The 24,765-nt window shown below is 43.4% G+C and overlaps 1 protein-coding gene across 1 annotated transcript in view; it reads left to right on the top strand.

Moving 5' to 3' along the window:
- The window catches only part of LOC126355531 (ATP-binding cassette sub-family B member 5-like), a 188,199-nt gene that overhangs the window by 120,433 nt on the left and 43,001 nt on the right, over positions 1-24,765 (top strand). Inside the window, exon 10 of the mRNA XM_050005875.1 lies at positions 20,100-20,341. Coding sequence (XP_049861832.1) covers positions 20,100-20,341 — 242 coding nt within the window. The remainder of the gene's footprint in view (positions 1-20,099; positions 20,342-24,765) is intronic.

The following is a 24,765-nucleotide window of genomic DNA, read 5'->3' on the forward strand; positions in this document are numbered from 1 at the left end:
GCCCTGGCATTTGGCTAACGGTGCACGACTCACCGTCAGAACCAAACTTCCATATGTTCTCAACCATGTCTACAACCAGTACTCGTACATTCATTATGTACATTTTACTTGAAAGTCGCTTGCCCGGTGTCAGCGGATAAATACAATATTGCAGTGCCTCTGTCATTCCGAATGACGGTGCAGAGTCCGTTTGGACAAGCATCCATGCATTACGGCAGTGTCCACTATCTGGCTCGTGACTATCCAGTCGTCCGTACTCCGCGGTTTCGACCTTCACAAAAACGCCTTACTAATTCATTGCAGACTGGCGTCCACATCGACCTTCCTAAGCGACAAGCGCAAATTTCTGTTGCGTCAAAAAAAGTCGGATTTCCGTCTCTATATCATTACACATTTCATGTAAATGGGTTAAACGTAGTCACATTGACATTAAAGTGGCCTCACCGAGCCTCCAACGGAAGTCAGCTAATGACTAGTGTCTGGGAGGGGTTTCGGTGGCGCAGGGAGAGGGGGGCGGAGATAGTGCCAAATGATTTTTCGCTTTGTGAAAAATGTTCTCGAACCGCATCTGTCAACGCGGAATGTCCAACGTGTCTACAGGGAATGGCGTACCACTCGCAGTCATGTAACATGGCGTAGGAATAGTGGTTATGAAAGTATTTTTTACCGACAGGGACCGCTGACAAGCGTCACATCTTGTCAATGACAACCGTTTTCAAACCGGACAGCAGTTGATGTCAGTGAATATAGGTCCTTCTCAACCAAAATTCTAGCGAACACTGCGAAAGGAACATTTGGCGCCCTCACGAGAGGGCGTTGGTCACAGCGGCATTTACAGCTACTTGGCTTCAATGCTCCAAAAAATACAGAAACTTCACAGTAGCTGACTGCAGGCGTGTGGTGTCGTTCGAGAGTTGCGATTTTGTCTCTCCTCAAATGATGCAAGGCTTTGAGTGCACAGGCAACCCAATGACGAGTTTAACTTGCAGCGTATGGAGGATGTAATTAAGGCCAGAAGTGATTCGGTGCTGGTTTGTAGGGTGTTTTTCGTACAACCACTTATTCACACTCATTCAGGTTATCGTGAAAATTAGCCGCTTCTTGTTTTAACATTCCTGGTGACCAAGTGTTTTCCTTTCTGTCGACACTCCCGCCTTCCATGGTGACAACAACAGTGTGCTCACGATTTCTCTCTTAGTACATTCCTGGTTTGTCGAACACTCTGGCACGCTACTACACCTCGACTAGTGCTCTAATACATCGGATCTTAATCCCATAGAAAATATCTGTACCTAATCTGAACACCAGGTCAAACGTAGTAATCAACATAACCGCATTTTAGTAGTTCTACGCGATCTAACCACGAACGAGTGGCGTCAGCTGGATATGGCATACTTGAAGAAACTTCCGAAATATCTTCCTCGTCGAATTGAGGCCGTTACGAGGACTAGAGGGGCCTCACACGGTATAAGCCTGATGTCACCTGGGCGCCACAAATTTTTTCCAATGTTCTCTATTCATGTAAGGTGATAATCACTAGTGGGAGACGGTGGGTACAGTTATTTGTTTAAAGAAGAGTAAATACTTCTTCACTTCTTCTTGCACTAGTTTTAGCCACTGCATATAAAGCTACTATGCGGCCTTGGTGTTTGGCTCATATTTGTTTTTTTACTCTTAAGGCACATGGACGAGCTGAGAAGTTGAATTAGGTTATGAATACGCTAACAATGGATAGTTGGAGGCTATGTGAGACATATTAAGTAACTGCCAGAAGCATATTTATTGTAGGTAAGCTTAACACATAACCCATTTGGTCCAACAGAAAAAATGAAGTCGTAAAATTATACGTTGGACTGATCAGCATCTGAGTGTTAGAAATTTGCTATTATTGATTGTAAAACTGAACAGATAGCGGTGAACCTGAGCTCAGGAAGCCACATACTTCATCTGGTTGAAGAAACAGGTTGCCAAACCCACCCACCCGCCCACACACACACACACACACACACACACACACACACACACACACACACACACACACACAAAGACGTCATATGGCGTACCAAAGTGCCCTGAGGCGCCAGCATTTGTTTAACAAAATCACCAGGCCAGAGTAGCAAAAGATCAAACTGTAGCACAATTCGATGCCTATGGATTTCTCCCTCACACTGTATGCCCCTAATTATCCCCCAGCTAGACATACATGTAACATCTCATGGCTCTTGTGATTAATTGGAAACAATAAGTTGAGCTATTAGCTCTGTGCACGATGCTTTACAAATAACTAAACCTTGACGCTTGCACAAGTCAGACGATGCTGTAACGGGCCAGAAGGGGAATATTGGTCTTCTGTTCGCTTTGCATGGTTCGTAGATGGTTTGGAAGACTTGTGTGACCTGCGGGGAAGCTGCAGACAGACCACCGGTGATACAAAAGTTCTTTATTAATTTATTCAGTTTAGATAATCTTTTGAGTGCACTCTAATCTCTGGCACGGCCTTGTGTTCCCTGGTAATATTCCTGCGCTGTGGCTAGAGGTGAGGTAGGACAGTGTACAGTGGATAGGCGCTGCCCGAGAGACAGCCCACTGAGCTGGCGTCTCCGATATGCCCGGAGCTGAGTTGTCAGTGGCGGGCAAGCACCTTTCGTTGCTATATGCGGTACAGGGCAGTGGGGGTTGCCCCGAGGACGTCAGATACGTCACGCTCCAGTACGCGCGGAGCATGGTGTTCTGTTGATATCCCGGCGCGGTCAGATATTGCTGGTCCCTCACGTCGTACTCCCGGGACGGCAGCAAAGTACGAGGTTGTCCTGGCGTCCAGAGTCATAGGCAGCAGGCAGCGGTTCGTGTCCCGGCGCTGGCAGAAGCTTCTGTGTCGTCAGCGCAGTGCTGAACAGCACTGGCACGAATTCAGATGTCTGCCAGAACTGCTCAGCTGTTCGACTCCTGGCGAGCTGACTTAGTTGTTTATAAATACTGCTTCACCACGCTGATTTCTTGCTAAAGTCGGAGTTTGTGCGACATGTCGGATGTTCTGGGACAGGACGATGGCCCAGTTGTTGCACTCGGGGTGTAATACTTCCTGAAGAGTGGCCTGACGTCAACAATGCAGCGTGTCTTCACAGAGACGGTTGCGAAGCTGCTGACCGTGCAGTCCACTTCCCAGCGCCTGACTTCTGGCTGTAGTCTGATCCCGCGCTGGCGCTGCACTGCTGATTTAAAGTCTCATATATAACTTTACCCTTTACAACGCAAACTCAGCCAAGCCCCAACAGCCTAATGACAAAACACCATGCTTCTCGAAGAAGCGACCGACCACCGGAGATATCTTAATCACTACATAACTCTCGCCTCAAAGAAGACTGTGTGAGCAAGCGACCAACGATGCATTTATCATACAGTTTATCAAGGAGAAAAACAGTCGAGCATAAATACAAGCATACTGTTGAGGCCTGAGCCTGAGGCAGGTCTCCGCAATCAACCAAGCGACATGTATGCCCAACATAATTCTGCAGTGCAGGCACAGCACCGTGCAGTGCGGGCTTTTGCTGGTAGTGGTTGACTGAGATGCTGCATGGTGTCCCACAAGCAGAGTTCCACAGCCAGTTACATGATGGGAACATAACACCCGTCATAGCCCACCCACTCAGAGGAGGTATAAACGCTCTCAGCTTATCTGGTAGCAGCATTCCTTCAACATACATTTGACCGGCACAGTCTCCGCGCCAGTTATCGGTCGAATGTATGACTAAGATACTCCAATCTCATCGAGCAGCATCAATAACTGACCAAAGTCTCGGATCTGCGATATGTAAAATTGTAATGCAAGTTCTGATGATTCGGGGCTTTGAATGGCGCCCCCTGGAGCGGAGACACTCAGTGGTCACCACAACCTGATACACGAGCCAGCCTCAGAGATTCCTGATTTCAACTCGGTGCGCCTTCACTCCTCTGCCACCCGTCAAGGGCCTTGCGCAGCAATTACCAATCATTGACCTCGTCACACCAAGGAGCTGACACACTACTGGGTTAGCAAGGATGCTGTCAATGTCAGTTGCTGTTTGTTTCAGCATTTCGTTGGGAGGCACATCCCCTACCTACTAGTCACTAAGGCTCCTGGGCAGCTTTCGTTGAAGTACTGTATGGAATGCATCAAATAATAAAGAATGTTCCGTCTGAGCAAGCACTCTTGACTCCGCTCTCGCTATGTTACTGAGAACCCATTCTTTAGCTTCCCGCTCACGTCTGCATCCAGAACCGCCCAACCTGTAACTATACTGTAGTGATGTGAAAGGAATGAAATATGGACTACACTATATCAAAGTTTCTATTCGCTGTTGTCCAGGAAACTGTTGTTCACCCTTCGCTGATAATAGGTAGGATCACTACATTTGGGAAGGCGATATGGAAAGTTGTAATGCACGCTTACTGTATGGAGCCTTCTTGTTAAGTTTCATGATGCCTGAAGATAGAGGATTACGCCTCCGAAACTGGTATCGTTATTAATAAACAATACAGTGGTAGAGGTGGAATTTTATTCAGTGTAAATAATAACTATTATGCCTGACTCACTAAAGAGTAACCTCACAAACATTTCTCACGTAATACGAGTGTGGCATGAAATCTGCATATCAACTACTGAACTCTGGGGCATTACCCAGAACTGTTCAAAGGTGGATTATATTTACCTTTCATCTTCCTATTTGTTTTCACGACAGAGGTTGATATGGGCAGGAGGTGTAATTTGGTACAGAATTGTTCAATAGAGTAAAGTATGTAGGTCAAAATAAAAGTTTTTCCACAGAATTTTTGTTTTTGGATGGGCTCTCGTCAGCTGCCCCAGCCCAAGGTTCAAATGCAGCCTTATGATGCTCTCTAAGCGAGGACACATTAGACACACACTTCCCTCATTTCCATCGACAGCACAAACACACATCCACCTACTTTTAAGACAGTTATCTACACTACTGGCCATTAAAATTGCTACACCAAGAAGAAATGCATTTGATAAACAGGTATTCATTGGACAAATATATTATACTAGAACTGACATGTGATTACATTTTCACGCAATTTGGGTGCATAGATCTGGAGAAATCTGTACCCAGATCTACCACTTCTGGCCGTAATAAAGGCCTTGATACGCTTGGATATTGAGTCAAGAAGCTTGGATGGCGTATACAGGTACAGCTGCCCATGCAGCTTCTACACGATACCACAGTCCATCAAGAGTAGTGACTGGCGTATTGTGACGTGCCAGTTGCTCGGCCACCATTGACCAGACGTTTTCAATTGGTGAGAGATCTGGAGAATGTGCTGACCAGGGCAGCAGTCGAACATTATCTCTATCCAGAAAGGACCGGACAGGACCTGCAACATTCGGTCGTGGATTATCCTGCTGAAATGTAGGGTTTCCCAGGGATCGAATGAAGGATAGAGCCACAGGTCATAACACATCTGAAATGTAACGTCCATTGTTCAAAGTTCCGTCAATGCCAACAAGAGGTGACCGAGACGTGTAACCAATGGCACCCCATACCATCACGAAGGGTGATACGCCAGTACGGCGATGACAAATATACGCTTCCAATGTGCGTTCACCGCGATGTCGCCAAACACGGATGCGACCATCATGATGCTGTAAACAGAACCTGGATTCATCCGAAAAAATGACGTTTTGCCATTCGCGCACCAGGTTCGTCGGTGAGTACACCATCACAGGCGCTCCCATCTGTGATGCAGCGTCAAGGGTAACCGCAGCCATGGTCTCCGAGCTGATAGTCCATGCTGCTGCAAACGTCGTCGAACTGTTGGTGCAGATGGTTGTTGTCTTGGAAACGTCCCCATCTGTTGACTCGGAGTTCGAGACGTGGATGCACGATCCGTTACAGCCGTGCGGATAAGATGCCTTTCATCTCGACTGCTAGTGATACGATGCCGTTGGGATCCAGCACGGCGTTCCGTATTACCCTCCTGAGCCCACCGATAAACTGTAATCGCGATAGGCTACAATCCGACCTTAATCAAATTCGGAAACGTGATGGTACTCATTTCTCCTCCTTACACGAGACATCACAATAACATTTCACCAGGCAACGCCGGTCAACTGCTGTTTGTGTATGAGGAATCGGTATAAGGAATCGGTAGGAAACTATCATCATGTCAGCACGTTGTAGGTGTCGCCACCGGCGCCAACCTTGTGTGAATGCTCTGAAAAGCTAATCATTTGCATATCACAGCATCTTCTTCCTGTCGGTTGAATTTCGCGTCTGTAGCACATCATCTTCATGGTGTACCAATTTTAATGGCCAGTAGTGTACGTTTTGCAGTTTTGTCATTGATATGCAAATCATTTGTCCATCTACACCCAGAATTACTTTACAATAAGGGCAACGATGCGATTTTTTTCCTTCTATAGCAATATTTTTTCCTCTGCTAACATCGATATTCTTGAACTTCTAATTTTTCCTTGACACAGCCTTTTGTCGACTGTTGTATAGAGTTGATATGTTAGCTTGTCTATTTTTCTCTGTCTAAAATTTCCTCATTCTGTCACTCTGATTGAATGAATAGGTTTCTGCCTCGAGTTGCAGATCAGAAAGTGGGAGGAGTTGGTCAAAGGTGTCTACAAACAAAAAACGGAATTTATGACGATTATTGTAAGGAAGTACACTCTTGAGGAGGTGTACAGTTTGAATGAGGAGTGCGAACGTGAGGCCTTTTCAGTGTTGACGTTTTATAGGACAAACGATTTTTTTCAGAATAATTGTCTGTATTACGTACATTTCTGCGATTTTATACCACATAACATTTTTCAGTTTTTGCATTATTATTTTTAGCCCACTTTGCTGTCGGGCATTACCCTTTGGAATGTTCATATGTGGACCATCTGTGTTCATAGTCTCATCTTAATCTAACACTACACAGTTCGTCAATGTTTCAACCTCATTTTCCAGTACTGACAAAATAGTTGCATACAACGTTATCAAATTATGTGTACGACTTTTTGTGTTCATACATTCCACCTGAAACAAGTATCCACGTTACAGATACTGAGGAAAGAAAGTTTCATAACATGAAACCGCGATAAGCCTACATAACTAAGTTGAGCTGCTACTCTGACAAATTTACTAGGATGTGTCTACTGGTCTACTGGAAATGTTATGGACAGGAAGGTGCATTTATTTTTGCTCTGCTACTGCAATCCTTCGTTCATCACGAAAGAATTACTGAGTACGTCATTTCATTTCTGTCTACTCGTGTTAACCATTTACTTCGTCTACAGTATCTACTGATACAGTATTACAGTACGATATTGTGTTATGCAAGTGTCATCATCGACTATAAACAGTATACTTCAGTGTCAGTGACTTATACTTCCTTTTGACACATGATGTCACTCTTGTGTATTCTGATGTGGATGAATATGTCTCTTCGAGAATTGTGCCAATGAACAAGTGTAAAACAATGTTGAGACACATTGTGTCCGTGTGCAAATGTGCTGTTAACACCTGCTTGGCGCTCTTCTCAGTCACATGGTCTTGTAATGCTTGTCTAATTCCTTTTCATTTGGTAGGACAAGACCTAAGTTCGACGTTTTGTACATCTGACGTACTGTAGCCTTTTTTTTATTTATTGATTTACGCGTCATATGACCAAATTGTGGAGCAAATGTCCAAGGTCTTGGAACATGACAGTACATGAAATTACAATATAAAAGAAATAACAGGTAAAAATAAAATGTTTCTGAACCCAAAAAAGTCAATCCATAAGCTTAAGTAAACATAATCAACAATATAACATAAGAATCAATCAGTTTTCAAGGAACTCCTCAACAGAACAGAAGGAGTGACTCATGAGGAAACTTTTCAGTTTCGATTTGAAAGCGCGTGTATTACTACTAAGATTTTTTAATTCTTGTGGTAGAATATTGAAAATGGATGCAACAGTATACTGCACACCTTTCTGCACAAGATTTAAGGAGGTCCGATCCAAATGCAGGTTGGATTTCTGCCGAGTATTAGCAGAGTGAAAGCTATCTAGGGAATAAGGTGATATTGTTAACAAGGAACGACAGTAAAGAATATATATATTGAGAGGACAATGTCAAAATTAGTGAACAGGAGTCGATACACACACCACATATGCGGATTCACACCATCACACTCACACATATCTATATATACATACGGTGTAATTATTTATTTTCGGTGCTGCCCTAATGCTTTGGTACCAAACACTTAAATATTGTGTTCCCTATTTTACTCAGAACGCGACTATGCATCGTTCGCTGAAAGGAAACTTCAATACTAACTTAAAACTAAATGCATACTTGCTAACTGGCTACTGATACATCACACTTGTAATATTCAAATGTTCAATTTCTGTCAGTGCGCAGTCCATTCTTTATCGATATTCTTATGAGCTGTAAGAGGACACATGTTCGTACTGCAGTTGTCACTTTGACTTACCTTTTTGGTGCCTGGAAAGAAAAGTGCTGTCGTAGGTGAGACACAAGCCTATGTCTCGTAGTATTTTCAAGACTTAGTTTATATTTCTTAAATCCTCATCTAGGTATCCCCTTTTGTGTAGCGTACACTTGTATAAATATAAATAACGTACATAGTATCATAGGGTGTAGCTTGTTTTCTGTAGATAGTGTTTAATTCGTCCTTTGTATATAAGGTCCTTAGCTTAGTTCCTTGTAATTTCTTCGTCTTAGTTTAGTTCTGTGGTGTAGACGTTTTATTTCCTTAGTAGTCAACTCATATTGTAAACTTTTCTCTAACCATAGATTTCTCGCGTTTCGTCGTTTGGTGACGATCCGTCATCTTACGCTGTGCTGCGCATATGCACGCGGGTAGTCAACCTAAAGTTAGCTACAGCGCGTGCACAGTTCTGCCTTCACTCCATTTCACCAATTCCCTGCGTCTACTGTGTGTTTAAATAGTATAGTGTCACATTAAATAATTTCCCGCACTCGGCGAGGGTAATGTTTTCAGAGCTTTTGTTGCTCGTAAACATACAATGAAAGTTTTGCATAACTAAATCTTACGTCGTAGTAACGGAACACACATGAAGTACGCTAAATGAAATCGTTCCTTAATACTAAATATCAGTCGTAATAAGTATATTCAAGTGGACAGTATGCCATTTCTTATATGCACATATATGCATTGCTCCAAGCCGTGCTTATCAGAGTCAAAATCTGTTTAGCGCACAAATTCGCGTAAATCTTTGTGCGGGTAGAGCCCTTCCTCCTTACCACTGTTTAAGTATACTAACTTATATTCTCCTGGTTGAGGAATTTTTGATATAACAAATTGCTGTGTACAGTAGGTGTCTTTTGCAATTCAATTTACCAAACTTTGTCGATTTTGGGTGGGTCCTGAGGAGTACTTATTTTCATACATGGTACTCTACAGAGCGTCCTATTTCATCATACAATTGTTTTCTGTATTCTGCCTATTCTTCAGTGCAAACCAGTGCCCGACGTATTTTCTCCTTACGCGATATTTCCTTCCTAAAGACTTTACGTAGAGGTTTTCCCCAGTCGTCTACTTGTCTTTTGTCAAGCAGCAGTTCTGTAGATGTAAAGTCATATGAGCTACGTGGGAGACTGTTAACAACTTCCTGGAGTGGGCTAACGTATTCGATACAGCTTACCTGTTTGTGAGGAGTGTAAGTCCGGATAAATCTGTTAAATTCCTCAAATATTCGCTCTATAGGACTTGCTTCTAAATGAAACCAGGCTACAAGTATATATTTAATGTTGTAAGTGTTCATGAACTCTTTCCAACAGTTGCCTGTAAAGTATGACACATTGTCCAACATCAGTATTTCTGGCTTGCCTCCTGTGTGCAGATAATCCCTTGTAGTCATTCTGGTAATGGTGCCCACAGTCACTGACTGCACAGCATACAATATGACATACATGGAGAAAGCATTGTATACAGTAACAACATACCTTACACCTCTTTTCCTTTGTGGACATGGTAAAACGGCATCCAACAAAGCTATCTCAAAGGGTCTTTTAGGCAGTATCAGGTATAGTTCAATTAGTTTTGTATGCTTAGTCTTCTGGCACACAACATATTTCCGTATTACCTGCAGAACTTTTCGTCTGAAATTTGGATAGTAACAGTGAGTAGTGGGACAAGGGTGGCATCACCCCACTCTGCATTGCTGCCAAATGTATTCAAGATTGCAGATCCAAGATGGCGGCAATAGAAGTGGCAACATCTCAATTACGTCATGGTGGGAAGATCAAATTTTGGAGGGGAAAATAGGTCAATTGGGCTACCTCCACTAACCTAAAAATGTGGTGGGAAAATACGTATGTTGGAACTTAAATAGTGGCAACACTGCTGTGCAGACACTACGCAATGGACTCTACTATAGTCGCTGGTAGCACACGTTATTAACATACCTACCTTACCTCGAAGCAAATGGACTCACCTGTCCCATATCAAACGGCGTGTGCACAATCAAGGGAAACACAGTCACTTGTGAGCCAGCGGTCTAATGTAACTGTGTAACTATGTTTTCGAAACAGGAACGATGTAGTTGGATAAAGATTGAATGTGCTAGAGATTGTACAGCACGACAGTGTGATCAAGGTCTTCAAGAGGCGTGCGCGGAATCAGCATTGCTGTACAGAACAGTGGCATGTTGGGTAACAGCCTTCAATGAAGGTTGGCAGACTGTGGCAGACATACATCGGGCAGGTCGTCCTAAAGTCTCTGAAGGAGACGTGCGTACCATTGCTGCATTAGTGGACAGTGATCGACGCCATATGATTCGGGAGCTCGCCCACGAAACGGGATTAGCATGTATGACTGTGCTTCGTATCCTGAAGGAATGCCTCGGCATGCAAAAAAATTGCGTCATGATGGGTTCCACATAAATTGATGGAAATGCAGAAGTGGATGCGTCACGACCCTCCTCGGATGCACTTGGAGCGCTATGAGCGCGAAGGAGAGGCTTTCTTACACCATATTGTAACACTGGATCAGACATGGGCCATATTGTATGAGCCAAAACTGAAACGCCAATCCAACTATGGCATCATTATGGGTTGTCGTGAAAGTGAAAAGTGAGTCAGAGCCCTAGTATGGTGAACATTATGGTGATTCTCGTGTACAACTGTGATGGCGCTATCCTAATGCATTACGTTCCTCCACAGCAGACAGTCAGTGCACAGTATTACTGTTCATTTCTGGAACATCACTTGCGACCAGCTTTGCGTAAGAAGTGGCGACACTTTCTGTGCAACTCACCCATCATTTTGCACGACAATGCGTGGGTGCATACAGTGCAAGCTGTGGCTGCTCTGTTTGGTCAGTGGGACTAGGAAGTACTGTACCAGCCACCATACTCCCTGGACTTAAGTCCTTGTGACTGTTGATTTGATTCTGAAGATCAAAGAACCACTTCATGGCATTCGCTTCAGAACTGTTCCAGAGATTCAGAGTAGACTGCTCCATTCGCACCATCAACAGAACAGGCTCTGCTGACGATATACTACACCTTAAACATCACTGGGAATGGATTCTACACAACGCTGGTGACTATTTTTAAGAAAGTAACATGTGCAAACATGTAACTCTTTTGTATTGGTTGTGAATAAATAGTTGCCGCTATTTAAGTTCCAACCCTCGTAGGTCAATTGGGATACTTCCACTAACCTAAGAAAATAGACAGAAAATTTTGGTGGGAGAATAGGTCACTTGGGCCACCTCCACTAACCTAAGTCATCTGACCGCCACCTCCTCCTTGGAATTGGTGGGAAAAGGACTCAACCTGTGCTGTGCTGCTGGATAGGATGAACATAAGTTTTTATTTTGCAGGCAGTCTTTACTTTAACAATTTGATTTGTCATAGGCAGTAGCTCCATCCAGTGTGTGCACTATGAGGTCTGGAGTCCAACTGACCTAGTACACAGTACTGCCACCAGAGGACACTGTCGTCCCATGGTGGTCTGGGGGGAAAATGGTGGGAAAATGACTCAACCTGTGCTGGGATGCTGGATAGGAAGGACTGTACTTTATTTATTTTGGAACAATTTATTTAGGGATGGATTTCACATAGTTTATTTATTAATTTGACTCAAAACATGTGCCCTGACGTGCTTGGGGTCACAGTAAATAGCCTAAGAGCTGCAAATTACTCGTAAATCACCGAAATAATGCAGTACACTCATGTACAGACACACAAACAACTTGTAAATTGTCAAAATAATGCATGTAAAACGTTCTGCAAACACACTCACTAATTGTGAACTATCGAAATAATGCATTGCACAGCCTACAACCTGCAAACTACTCGTAAATCACCGAAATAATGCATGTGTAACACTCTGCAAAACGCGCTCACAAATTATAAACCATAGAAATAATCCATTGCACAGCTTACAGACCTGTTCACAAAATAATGCAACAGAAATGATCACTTGCGTAAAATTGGCGAAATAGTTCATGTATAAAGCTCTTCAAACACGCTCACAACGCTTAAACAGCCGAAATAATGCACTATACAAACATCCATCGCACGTAAAAAACTGTTTTGGACTCTCGTTAAGACATTCGACCACAACGTATCAGCAAACTGGCCCTTACAGAGCTCCAAGGTGCGCACAGCAGACAGCACGCTCACGCTGGTCCCATATGCGAAAGGCCTCTGATCCACACGCACATGTTTATTGTTGCTGGCGCCATGGCTTTCTACCTGCGGTCCAGCTAAGACCTAATTGCTGAGCAACTCACCATCATAGGTGCAGATAAAAGGTTGTCAGAATTATACTGACATCACAGGTCTATGTAAATAAGGGCCAAGTCTCCATCTGAACACACTATAGAAATCTGTTGCAATGCATCCCAGAACAGCACAGGGTGCATTCTCCCTGGACATGTAAGATGCCTCCAACTATGTTTGTGTTTACCCAGCCACTAGGCGTACCTGCTGGTCCAGTGCAGGCCTAATTGCCAAATGAGAGATGTTTGCATAGCGACTGACCTTCACAGACACAGCTAAAAGGCTGTCAGTGTTATACCGATGTATCATGTCTATTTAAATAACAGCCAAGTCTCCCTCTAGATGCGCTATGGAATTCTTCTGCAATGCTTTCAGAAACTGTTAACGAAAATAGTCCAGAATAAGACCAAATGCATTCTTTCTGATCCATCACATATCAGCCTCATTACGGAAACCGTTAAGTGTTGCAGACATAGTTAGTGGTCACTTTTGTTGTTGTTATAAGAGCATTCGTGATGTCTCAGATTGTCTGCATGGAAATTCTTGTCCTAACGGGAGCTGTTTACGAAAATAGCTCAGAATAACACCGAATGCATTCTTCATGGTGAAGCTAATGAGACATTGCATGCTACCGTTCCTGGAAATCGTAATGTCCTGCTTTCAACATACATCTCAGAAATGGTAAACACTCTGCTACATCCCAGCACAAAGGATGTCTTGTGAATGAATGGAGCATTCTGACTGGCTCTTGCTGAATTTACCCACCAAACTGCTGCTGCTGCCGGCGCGGGAGCACTGTCCGCCATTTTTTTCTGAGGATGGGACTTTTGTACAGATAGCTATATTGCACTGACAGGTAAACCCTGCAAAAGTGGTCTAGAGATCGTCAAATACGGAAATACACTTGCTCAATTACACTGTTCTGCCACTGAGGATGGAAGCTTGAATATTACAGCGTGAAACTGATCTCCAACCTGGCAATATACTCGTATCACCATGCACCACGTCGATGTAGTAAACATACATTTCGCATCCTGCGCCATACAAAATCGCCCCTTTTCCATCATACATATAGCCACCAGCTGCCAGACACTCGTACATATACCACAAAGGCAAAGAGCATAAGCACATGCACCATAGGTATATTCCTCGCAGCACTAAATATTTTCCATAAGGTTGGGCAGTCATCCACTGCAGCTGACAGTCACAAGTCATCTGACTCCAACATGTGACCAGAGTACCCTCACTGGACCAAAGTCACTCTCTGAACTTTTATTACAAAGTGTTGGTCGGTTACCCTCAGTACGAAGGCATTACTGCTTCGGGCCCTGGCCTCCTTACTTGCTTGCTTTTCTACACCCAGCTCCAGACTCTGGGATTACAGGAACAAATGTAATTTCACATGGTTTGCCAGAACATCATACTATTTTCGCGATACTTCTCGACATCAAGCACATAGCAATATCACTTACATAGCAGTATCGCTTACATAGAAGTATTGCTTGCATGGTATAATTCCAAAGCTACAGTCCGGAAATTATTTCTCTAGAAACTGGAAACTTTAGTGAGGTGGAGCGTGCTGTAAACCAGTGAGTAATAGAAACTTACCTCTTCTACAAAGACCTTTACATGAAACCTCGAAAAAATAGAGGAAACTGATATTCCACTCGTGAATACCGATGTCGGTGATATAACAGATACCAAATCATCCTTAGAATTTACAAAGTCAAATAAGGTGTTTCTCAAGTCTAGAGAATCAGCAAATGTGTCTTCCACCCGTTCTTCACGTGCTAGGTGCACACAACACACACCACAATCGATGTCATCTCAACCAAATGAAGGCAGGAAATGTGCAGAAGCAGTCAACTGGACAATTTACATGGGAAGGAATAATGGTCCAGCTCAAACACACATCCGTATTTAATCTTCTGAAATTGCCATGCGATCTCGAAGACTGTCCAACACATACTAAGTATTAATTCGGTATTCGGCCGTGTAGAGGACGACACGGTTGAGTCAGCTACATTCCTGCATTCCAACAAGCCTTTCCATTTGGACGGCTCATGCTGTTAGTGGGAAATGCGAATAATTCCCGCCACAGGCCACCACTGCTGCAAGCCAAGTACTCCTAGACAGAGTACTCCTAGGAAACCAGCCACATACATATTTGATCATTATACTTACAATTAAATATTACGATTGTGGTCTCAATTGGACAATATTCCACAATGAGCGAAGTATCGGAAATACATCTTGCTGACGGTTGTGGCCCTGGAAATAGAAATATCTGTACCATTCTTATGATGTGAGATACTTTTCCCTTTGCTATTACAATATTCCACGTCATATCTATACCTTACTTACGACTGGACGTCGCCATTTCCTTTGCACATGTCGGAACACAAACACAATCTTTATAAGCCTGATGCTCTAGGCGAACCTATTATGCATCCCCTGCTGCTACGTACAATACTTCGCCAATAACTGATTGCTGGCAACGCGAAATAATACTGACCGAATATCAGTGATGGGTGGACATGTCTCATAAGTTTTTCTTGCGAGTGGTACCACTGTGTATTAGAAAAAGAAATGTAATCGTCTTGCAAACCGCCAGATGAAACAAAACATGATCGCAACAACTACTGAGTGTTACTGTCACAATCGGCCTTGGTTCTACAGGTGCTCATAAGTATCCATGTTAAAAGCTATACTGGCTTTATAAATCGAGGTATTTCATTACCTCCGAATGAAGTGGTTTTCCCAGACAAATACCGCGACACTGAATACAGACAGTGATCAGCCGAGTGTATACTATCAGACCATCAGTGCTGTTACTCGTCGCCGACAGTGCAACCTCATAATAAAACTACCGAATTTAGAAAGTGATTCGGGTAAGGAATGTGGTATGAAATCGGTATCTGCAACTCCCTCATGATGTCGTTTTATATTTCTCCAATATTTGTAATGCATTGTGTCTCGAGGCCACATCAGAGGTTCAGTGATATATCCACTGGATTATAGGCGATGGTTGATTGAGGAGGATCACAAATGGTAGACGGTGTGCTGATTGAGGTCGTAAGAAATGTTCACTAGCTTTTCAGACCTCTAGTGCAACGCTTTCCAGGAGAAATGATGTCTATGATTTGGAATCAAGCCTTTCCATTCAACCACATATGGGCGTTGTATCTGATGGAGAAGTCTCTTAATGATTGCAGCCACTAGTGAATTATATTTCTGGCACTCTCGTATCTCACCTTTTGCAAACCTTTGCGCTAAAATAAAATTTTAGATAGTTCTTATGCCTCTTGCAACTGCTGCCATTTGTGCAGATTTGGGCATGTGATCATTCCAATTTATTTCTTTAAAGTCAGTATCGCCATTAGATTGTTTTTTATTTGCAGTGTTACATTTACACGCTCATTATTTCGGCTTCAAAGTGCCATTATCAAGTGTTTTTAAGTGTTATACAGTGCCTATGACGGCATACTGTCGTATTTAAAATATACTATTAGACACATTGTCCATGGGACAGACCAGATGTCGTTTAAATTCGGAAAAATATGTAGTATCGACGGAAACTGAGACATATATACAAAATAAATTAATAAGAGATGGTACTACCCATCGTGGTGCACAAAACAGGTCAGAACACTAAACGAAAAAAGAAAGCCAAATTTAAAAGAAGGTAAATAAAATGTCCACGATTGGCGAAGTTTTGCAGAAGCCCGAAAATAAGCGTGAACTTCGAAAGTTTCTACAACAAAATTCTGTCTTTAGATCTGGCAGAAAACCGAAAGAGATTCTTGTCGTGCGTAAAGTACGCAATCAATACCTTCACTGCGTATTAACAATGGTGATGTTCTCGACGAGAGCGCCTCTAAAGACGCGGCATACTATGCACGATTTTCCGGAATTCTTTCACAAGGGAAGGCGAAGTAAATACTCCAGAACTCGAACGAAGAACAACTGCCAACATGAGTAACTTAGAAGTAGATATCCTCGGTGTAGCGAAGCATCTTAAAACGCTTAAGAAAGGCAGATTGTATACCAGTCAGGTTCCGTTCAGAGTACGCTGACACAATTGCTCCATATTTTGTAATCATATACCTTCCCCTCGCTCGTAGAAACATCCGTACGCAAAGACTGGAAAGTTGCAAAAGTCGCACCAATACCCAAGAAAGAAAACAGAACTAATCTGCTGAATTACAGGCCCACACCACTAACGTCGATTTACAGTAAGGTTTTAGAACATATTCTGTGTTCGAACATAATGAATTATCTCTAAGAAAATGGTTTGTTGACTGACAGTTAGCATGGATTCAGGAAAAATCGTTCTTGTGAAACACAACTAGCTCTCTGTTCTCATGAAGTAATGAAATGAAATGATCGTATGGCATCGATGGCCGGAACGCCCCGTGCGGGTAAGTTCGGCTGCTGAGTTGCAAGTCTTGTATCAAGTGACGCCACGTTGGGCAACTTGAGTGTCGGTGGTGATGAAATTATGATGAGGACTACACAACACCCAGAGCACGAGTGGAGAAAATCTCCAGCTTGGCTGGGAATCGAACCCGGGCCCACTGCAGTATAGGCAAACATGTTACCACTCTGTTAAAGAGGCGGGCCATGAAGTAATGAGTGCTATCGACAGTGGGCGTCAAATAGATCCATATTTTCAGATTTCATGATGATTTTTGACATCGTTCCTCACAAGCTACTTCTAATCAGACTGCATGCCTATGGAGTATCGTCTCAATTGTGTGACTGGACTCATGACTTCCTGTCATAAAGGTCACAGTTCGTAATGATTAGCGGAAAGCCGTTAAGACAGACGTAATATCTGGCTCTCCCCAAGGAATGTCATAGACCCTCTGTTGTTCCTGATCTACAAAAACGATTTAGGAGACAATGTGAGCAGTTCTCTTAGATTGTTTCTACATCTGCGCCTACATCTACGTGATTACTCTGCTGTTCACAATAAAGTGCATGGCAGAGGGTTCAGTGAACCACCTTTAAGCTGTCTCTCTACAGTTCCACTCTCGAACGGCGTGTGGGTAAAACGAGAGCCTGAATTTTTCTGTGTGAGCTCAGATTTCTCTTATTTTATCGTGATGATCATTTCTCTCCATGTAGGTGTGTACCAACAAAATGTTTTCACAATCAGAGGGGAAATAAGCCTTTGTTTTAATGATTGACACTCCAATTCACGTATCATGTCTGTGGCACTATCTGCCCTATTTCGCGATAATACAAAACGAGGTGCCCTTCTTTGTACTTTTTCGATGTCATCCGTGAGTCCCATCTGATGCGGATCCCACGTTTCACAGCAATACTCCAGAATAGGGCGGACAAGCGTGGTGTAAGCAGTATCGTTAGTAGACCTGTTGCACCTTTTAAGTGTTGTGCCAATGAATCACAGTCTTTGGTTTGCTCTACTTACAACATTATCTGTGTGATCATTCCAATTTAGGTTATTTGTAATTGAAATCCCTAAGAATTTAGTTCAATTTACAGTCTTCAGATTTGTGTGACTTACCGCTTAATAGAAATCGATTTTCAGATGATGCTGTCATTTACCGTGTTTTAAAGTTATTAGGTGTTCAAAACGAATTGCAGAATGATTTAGACAAGGTATCTGTATGGTGGAAAAGTGTCAATTGACTGTAACTCATGAAAGGTGTGAAATCATCGACATGAGCACTAGAAACAATCCGCTAAATTTCAGTTACATGGTAAATCATACAAATCTAAAGTTTGTAAAGTCAACTACATACGTAGGGATTACAATTACGAATAACTTAAATAGGTACGATCACTTCGATTACGTTGTGGGGAAAGAAAACCAAGGACTGCGATGTATTGGCAGAACACTTAGAAAATGTAACAGGTCTACTAAACACTACGCTTGACCGCCCTCTTCTGGAGTACTGCTGTGCTGTTTGGGATCCGCATCAGATAGGACTGACGGAGGACACGGAAAGTGTTCAAAGAAGGAGAGCTCGTTTCGTATTATTGCGAAATAGGGGAGAGAGTGCCACGGATATGATACGCGAATTAGGGTGGGAACCATTAAAGTAAAGGCGATTTTCCTTGCGGCAGGATGTTCTTGTGAAATTTCAATCATCAACTTTCTCCTTCGATTGCGAAAATATTTTGTTGACGCCCAGCTACATAGGGAGGACTTATCTTCACAATAAAATGACAGAAATCAGAGCTCGCGCGGAGAGATTTAAGTGTTCGTGTTGCCCGCGCGCTGTTCGAGAGTGGAACGGTAAAGAAGTAGCTTAAAGGTGGCTCGATGAACTCTCTGCCAGGCACTTAATTGTGAATTGCAGAGTGAGCATGTAGATACAGATGTAGATGTACACGTAGAAAAAACTACCAAGGGAGATCAGCAGAATCACAGATACGAGGGCTATCCACAAAGTACATTACGAATTTGGAATTAAAAATAACTAAAGTATTGGAATTTTTTTAATTATATGCAGATAAAAGCCACACTTAAATACTACATTTCTACATAGTTGCAATTTAAATTAAGGCACTTATCGTAGCGATGGACGAGCTTGGAAATTCCTTCGTCGTAAAATTCGGCCGCCTGCGAGTTCAACCAAGTGGTTACCTCTTTTGGGACAGAAAAGGTGTGATTTTTGTGGATTTCCTGGAAAGAGGCACTACAATAAACTCTCAAAGGTATGGCCAAACTCTGCACAACCTCAGAAGAGCAGTACAAAATAAGCGCAGGGGAAAGTTGGGCTCAAAGATCTTGCTGATTCACGACAACGCCCGGGCCCACACGGCAAATGCCACTCGTGAAGTTCTCGAATCTTTTAAGTGAGAGTTGTTTCCTCATCCGCCGTACAGTCCCGACCTGGCACCGAGCGACTTACACTTATTGCCAGCAATGAAGAAGTGGTTGGCTATGCAGCGTTTTGGTGACGGCGCACAGCTTCAAGAAGAGGTAACCACATGGTTGAAGGCGCAGGCGGCCGAATTTTACGACGAAGGAATTTGCAAGCTCGTCCATCGCTACGATAAGTACCTTAATTTAAATGGCAACTATGTAGAAAAGTAGTATTGAAGTGTGGCTTTCATCTGCATATAATTAAAAAAAATCCAATACTTTATTTATTTTTAATTCCAAAACGTAATGTACTTTGTGGATAACCCTCGTATATAACACAGTACTGACTGCCCGTTACCTTACTATTGTTGTTGCACTGGCCATACAGATGTAGATCCAGGAAATACTCATGCCTGGACAGCCTGAAACTATACAAACACAAAATTAAAAACGCACTTCTTACGTGTTCGAGTGATGTGTGAAAACTGATGAGAACGGCTGGCAGATGCTGCGCGAGGCGCTGGGGGCGGTGCGCGTGGTGGTGAGCGACTGCGCGCAGCCGCTGGTGGCGGCGCAGCTGTCTGCCGAGCTGCGGCGCGCGCACGCCGCCGTGGCCGAGGCGCTGGGCTCGCGGCCGCTGGTGTACGGGCTGGCGCTCGCCACGCCCACCTTCGGCTACGCCGCCTGCGCCGCCCTGGGCGCCCACCTCTTCACCAACGGGCTCGTCTCCTACGAGGACGTCTTCCGGTCAGTCACTGCACTGTGCCCTACCACTAGTATCTTAATAAGCCTTCCGTCGTACCCGGAACATGTTCTTTCCTGACACATCTGCAGAGCGAAAATCTCCTCTACAGAAGACCAACGGGGATTCCGTAACCAGCGACCTTGCGAAACACACCTCGTTTCCGTTTGTCCGTGAAATCCAGAGCGCCTTACAGAAAGCCGCTCGGGTTGAGGCCTTGTTCCTTGACGCGGCATTCGATTCATTTCTACACTGCAGTTTCACGAACAAAGGACGAAGCCACTAAGTATCCTGGATTCAGGACTCTCTAAGACATAGAACACAATAGGTATTCTTAACGGGACGAAATCGAAAAATGTAAACGTATTTTCTTAAGTACCCCAAAGGAGTGTTATACGGTTAGTAAATACAATGCCGAAAAAAAAATAGTACAGCTGGACAGACGACGTTGATCTTGATCCGATGAAGACTGCATGTGATATCTGGGCTATATTAGACGTAATCATAATGGTTTCAAAGTCGTCTGACAATAGATAGTGTAGTTGCATAGCTATCAGAGCGCCATTTGTGTCTACCCTTTAAAAGGGACTGCTCACAGCTAGAAGGCAATCGTGCCACAGAGACCCAGTCGTGCTTGCCGCAGCCAAACGGGCGAGTTTGAAAGGAGTCCTTCCGATTGGCGGGTTGGTCTTTTCAGAGACTTTCCGCACAAGTTGGACGTGCTGCGTCAGTTGTTCAATGATGCCGATACCAGAGACAACGTGAACATTCTCACACCCTTAGACGAGGATATGGACGTCCAAGCTTCACAAACGCCCGCTGTTGTTCTTGTTGTTGTCTTCAGTCCAGAGACTGGTTTGATGCAGCTCTCCATCCTACTCTATCCTGTGCAAGCTTCTTCATCTGCCAGTACCTACTGCAACCTACATTCTTCTGAATTTGCTTAGTGTATTCATCTCTTGGTCTCCCACTACGATTTTTACCCTCCACGCTGCCCTCCAATACTAAATTTGTGATCCCTTGATGTCTCAGAACATGTCCCACCAACAGGTCCCTTCTTCTTGTCAAGTTGTGCCACAAACTCTTCTTCTCCCCAATTCTATTCAATACCTCCTCATTAGCTATGTGATCTACCCATCTAATCTTCAGCATTCTTTTGTAGCACCACATTACGAAAGCTTCTGTTCTCTTCTTGTCCAAATTAGTTATCGTCCATGTTTCACTTCCATACATGGCTACACTCCATACAAATACTTTCAGAAACGACTTCCTGACACTTAAATCTATACTCGATGTTAACAAATTTCTCTTCTTCAGAAACGCTTTCCTTGCCATTGCCACTGTACATTTTATATCCTCTCTACTTCGACCATCATCACTTATTTTGCTCCCCATATAGCAAAACTCCTTTACTACTTTAAGTGCCTCATTTATTAATCTAATTCCTTCAGCATCACCCTACTTAATTCGACTACATTCCATTATCCTCGTTTTGCTTTTGTTGATGTTCATCTTATATCCTCCTTTCAAGACACTGTCCATTCCATTCAACTGCTCTTCCAAGTCCTTTGCTGTTTCTGACAGAATTACAATGTTATCGGCGAACCTCAAAGTTTTTATTTTTTCTCCATGGATTTTAATACCTACTCCGAACTTTTATTTTGTTTCCTTTACTGCTTGTTCAACATACAGATTGAATAACATCGCGGAGAGGCTACAACCCTGTCTCACTCCCTTCCAACCACTGCTTCCCTTTCATATCCCTCGACTCTTATAACTGCCATCTGGTTTCTGTACAAATTGTAAATAGCCTTTCGCTCCCTGTATTTTACCCCTGCCACCTTCTCAATTCGGACGAGAGTATTCCAATCAACATAGTCAAACGCTTTCCCTAAGTCTACAAATGCTAGAAACGTAGGTTTGCCTTTCCTTCATCTATTTTCTAAGATAAGTCGTGGGGTCAGTATTGCCCGCTAGTATCATCGTATTGTAAGGACAGTACTGGCAGATCGTGCAGCTACCACAGCACAGATAAGACGGCCTTTGGGCCGGGACGTGTCAACACGAACTCTTGCGAACCTGTTATTAGCACTGGAACTACGGGCAAACACACCTCTAGCCCGTCTCCCATTAACGCCACAATATCTACGTACGCGATTCGACTGATGCCGTCAGAATATCGCTGTAGTCTTCAACGATAAAAACAGATTCTGCCTGAACGCCAATAATGGGAGCAATGGTGGGCGTTGTCGCATACGACGTAGACATGGTTAGCACTGTCTCGTACAGTGCATTCGTCCAAGAAACACTGGCCCCATCCCAGGCCTGATGGTCTAGGATGCAATAAGCTACAACACTCGATCACCTTTCGTGTTTCTGAAGGGGACGCTAAACATCACTCGGTACATACAGAATTTAATAGATCCGTTATTTTGGTGTTTTTGCAACAGGAAGTTGACGTGTTATTCCACACTGCCAGTGAAACTCAATGTGCTGTGCGAGACGTGCACCGACTTTCCTGGCCAGCATGATCTCTGGACTTGTCTCCACGTGTGGGTGGAGAAATGACTCATGCGACTCGTCAGCTAACAGCTCCTACAGAACTACATGAACACATCGAACAGGCGTGGCATAACGTATCCCAGGACATTATTCACCATCTGTACGATCGACTGAATGCCAGAGTCAGCATCTGTATTGCCGCCCGTGGATTCTACGCCACGTACTGATGTAGGTGTTTCAGGATGGCTCGAAACCTGTTACCTCAGAACCGCTAGTGCTATTGATCTCAAAATATAATCATTTCATCTATTCCATCTGTACTGCTGCAACAACAAATCTTGAATAAATTGGAAACCTCTTTTTGCCGGCATCGTATAAAAACAAGGCAGTAAACATAAATGATGTAGTGTATAACTTCGAAAGCCCCATGAGGCTTCTTCCAAACTATGCTACTGTCTGCAGAACGTAGTTAAATACAGGAAAACTTGCGGAGACTTCATGACCGCCAAGAACCTGAGTAAATGTAACGTAATGCGTATAAGTGGGCGAAGAAATCCATTAGTGTTCGACTGTGCCATTTCTGATATGTCACTGGAAACAGTACCAACTGTAAAATACCTAGGAGCGAGGTGATGTGAAAAGAGCACATAAAAATAATTGCAGGGAAATCGGAAGCAAGGCTAACATTCTTTGGAAGAAATTAAAGGAAGTTTAGTTCATCCACGAAAAAAGTGGTTTACAAAAAATTTGTTCGACCGACTGCTGAGTATGCTTCAGAACACTGCGACCCTTACAAATAGGATTACGGAAGAGAGAGACTGTAGACTTACAACAGTATTCCTAATATCAGAGACGCTAACAATAAATTTCATCTGGAAATTAATGATGAAGAAGAAATTGTGGACATAGAACATGGGTGCATACGTCACTGTCGATTTAAACGAAGTTTTAAAACGGTCTGAAAAAGGGATTCATTACAAGCAATTATCAATACACTTAAATCTGAAATAAAGACAACAAGTGTAATTATCGGCTTTAACCAGAAAGTATCAATAGGATGCCTCTTTTCCCACTGGGTTTCACAAAAGGACAGGTTTTAAAGAAAGATCCCTTTAAATTCTACAGACCCGAGCAATCAGTGGATATACTCCCTGTCGGTACAATCCATGTAGAGTGTGACATTGCCACAAACTCTTCTCTCAACAACAGATTGATTAATACAATTTACAGATTCTTCCCACCAAAGGGAACAGGGTACAAGATCTTTGAGACCCCTACCAATGCTATTTACTCCCAATAACAGTTCAGGCTTTGATTATCTGGAGCTGTGGACCAGGATAATCAGTCTGTCGATTTTAGCAGCGAGGAAATCAAAGTACGGCTACATCTAAAGTGGAACCAGCAGTGACCTTGAACGTGCAGAGACCAAGAAGCAGCGCCGGCCACCAACCAGCCAGGACCTGTTGGAGGTAGAATTGATGACCTTTAACTTGCTGGGCCAGAAGAGTCAACAGCGAGTTTCCACTACATCAACACTACCAGTACAGACATGCACCGTGTGGTGTAGATGCCCCAGCATAGTTCTTCTGAGTCGAGGACTTGCTGGGTGTCTTCACTACACAAACTAGTGTTGTGATGCATAATAGCTCCTCGTTGTCCTGCTCCAACATTCTGCTCAGGTATGCTACAGGATCGCATGGAGCTGGGGGCATGCATGTTCTAGCGAGAAGAAGAAGGTAAAGAAGTACCCAGGGATCTTCAGTGTTGCTAGTTGCACATTATCAGGGGCAGAAAGATCTTACTATGTGTCAGAACTGGAAAGTTTAGCTGTACTATGGACATTTAAAAAGTTTGAATATTTTTTGTGGGGCAAGAATACCAAAGTTTACTGTGACCACCAGTCACTGTCACTTCTTTTAACATTTAA

This window comes from Schistocerca gregaria, chromosome 3 (assembly GCF_023897955.1).
Source record: "Schistocerca gregaria isolate iqSchGreg1 chromosome 3, iqSchGreg1.2, whole genome shotgun sequence".
NCBI lineage: Eukaryota > Metazoa > Arthropoda > Insecta > Orthoptera > Acrididae > Schistocerca > Schistocerca gregaria.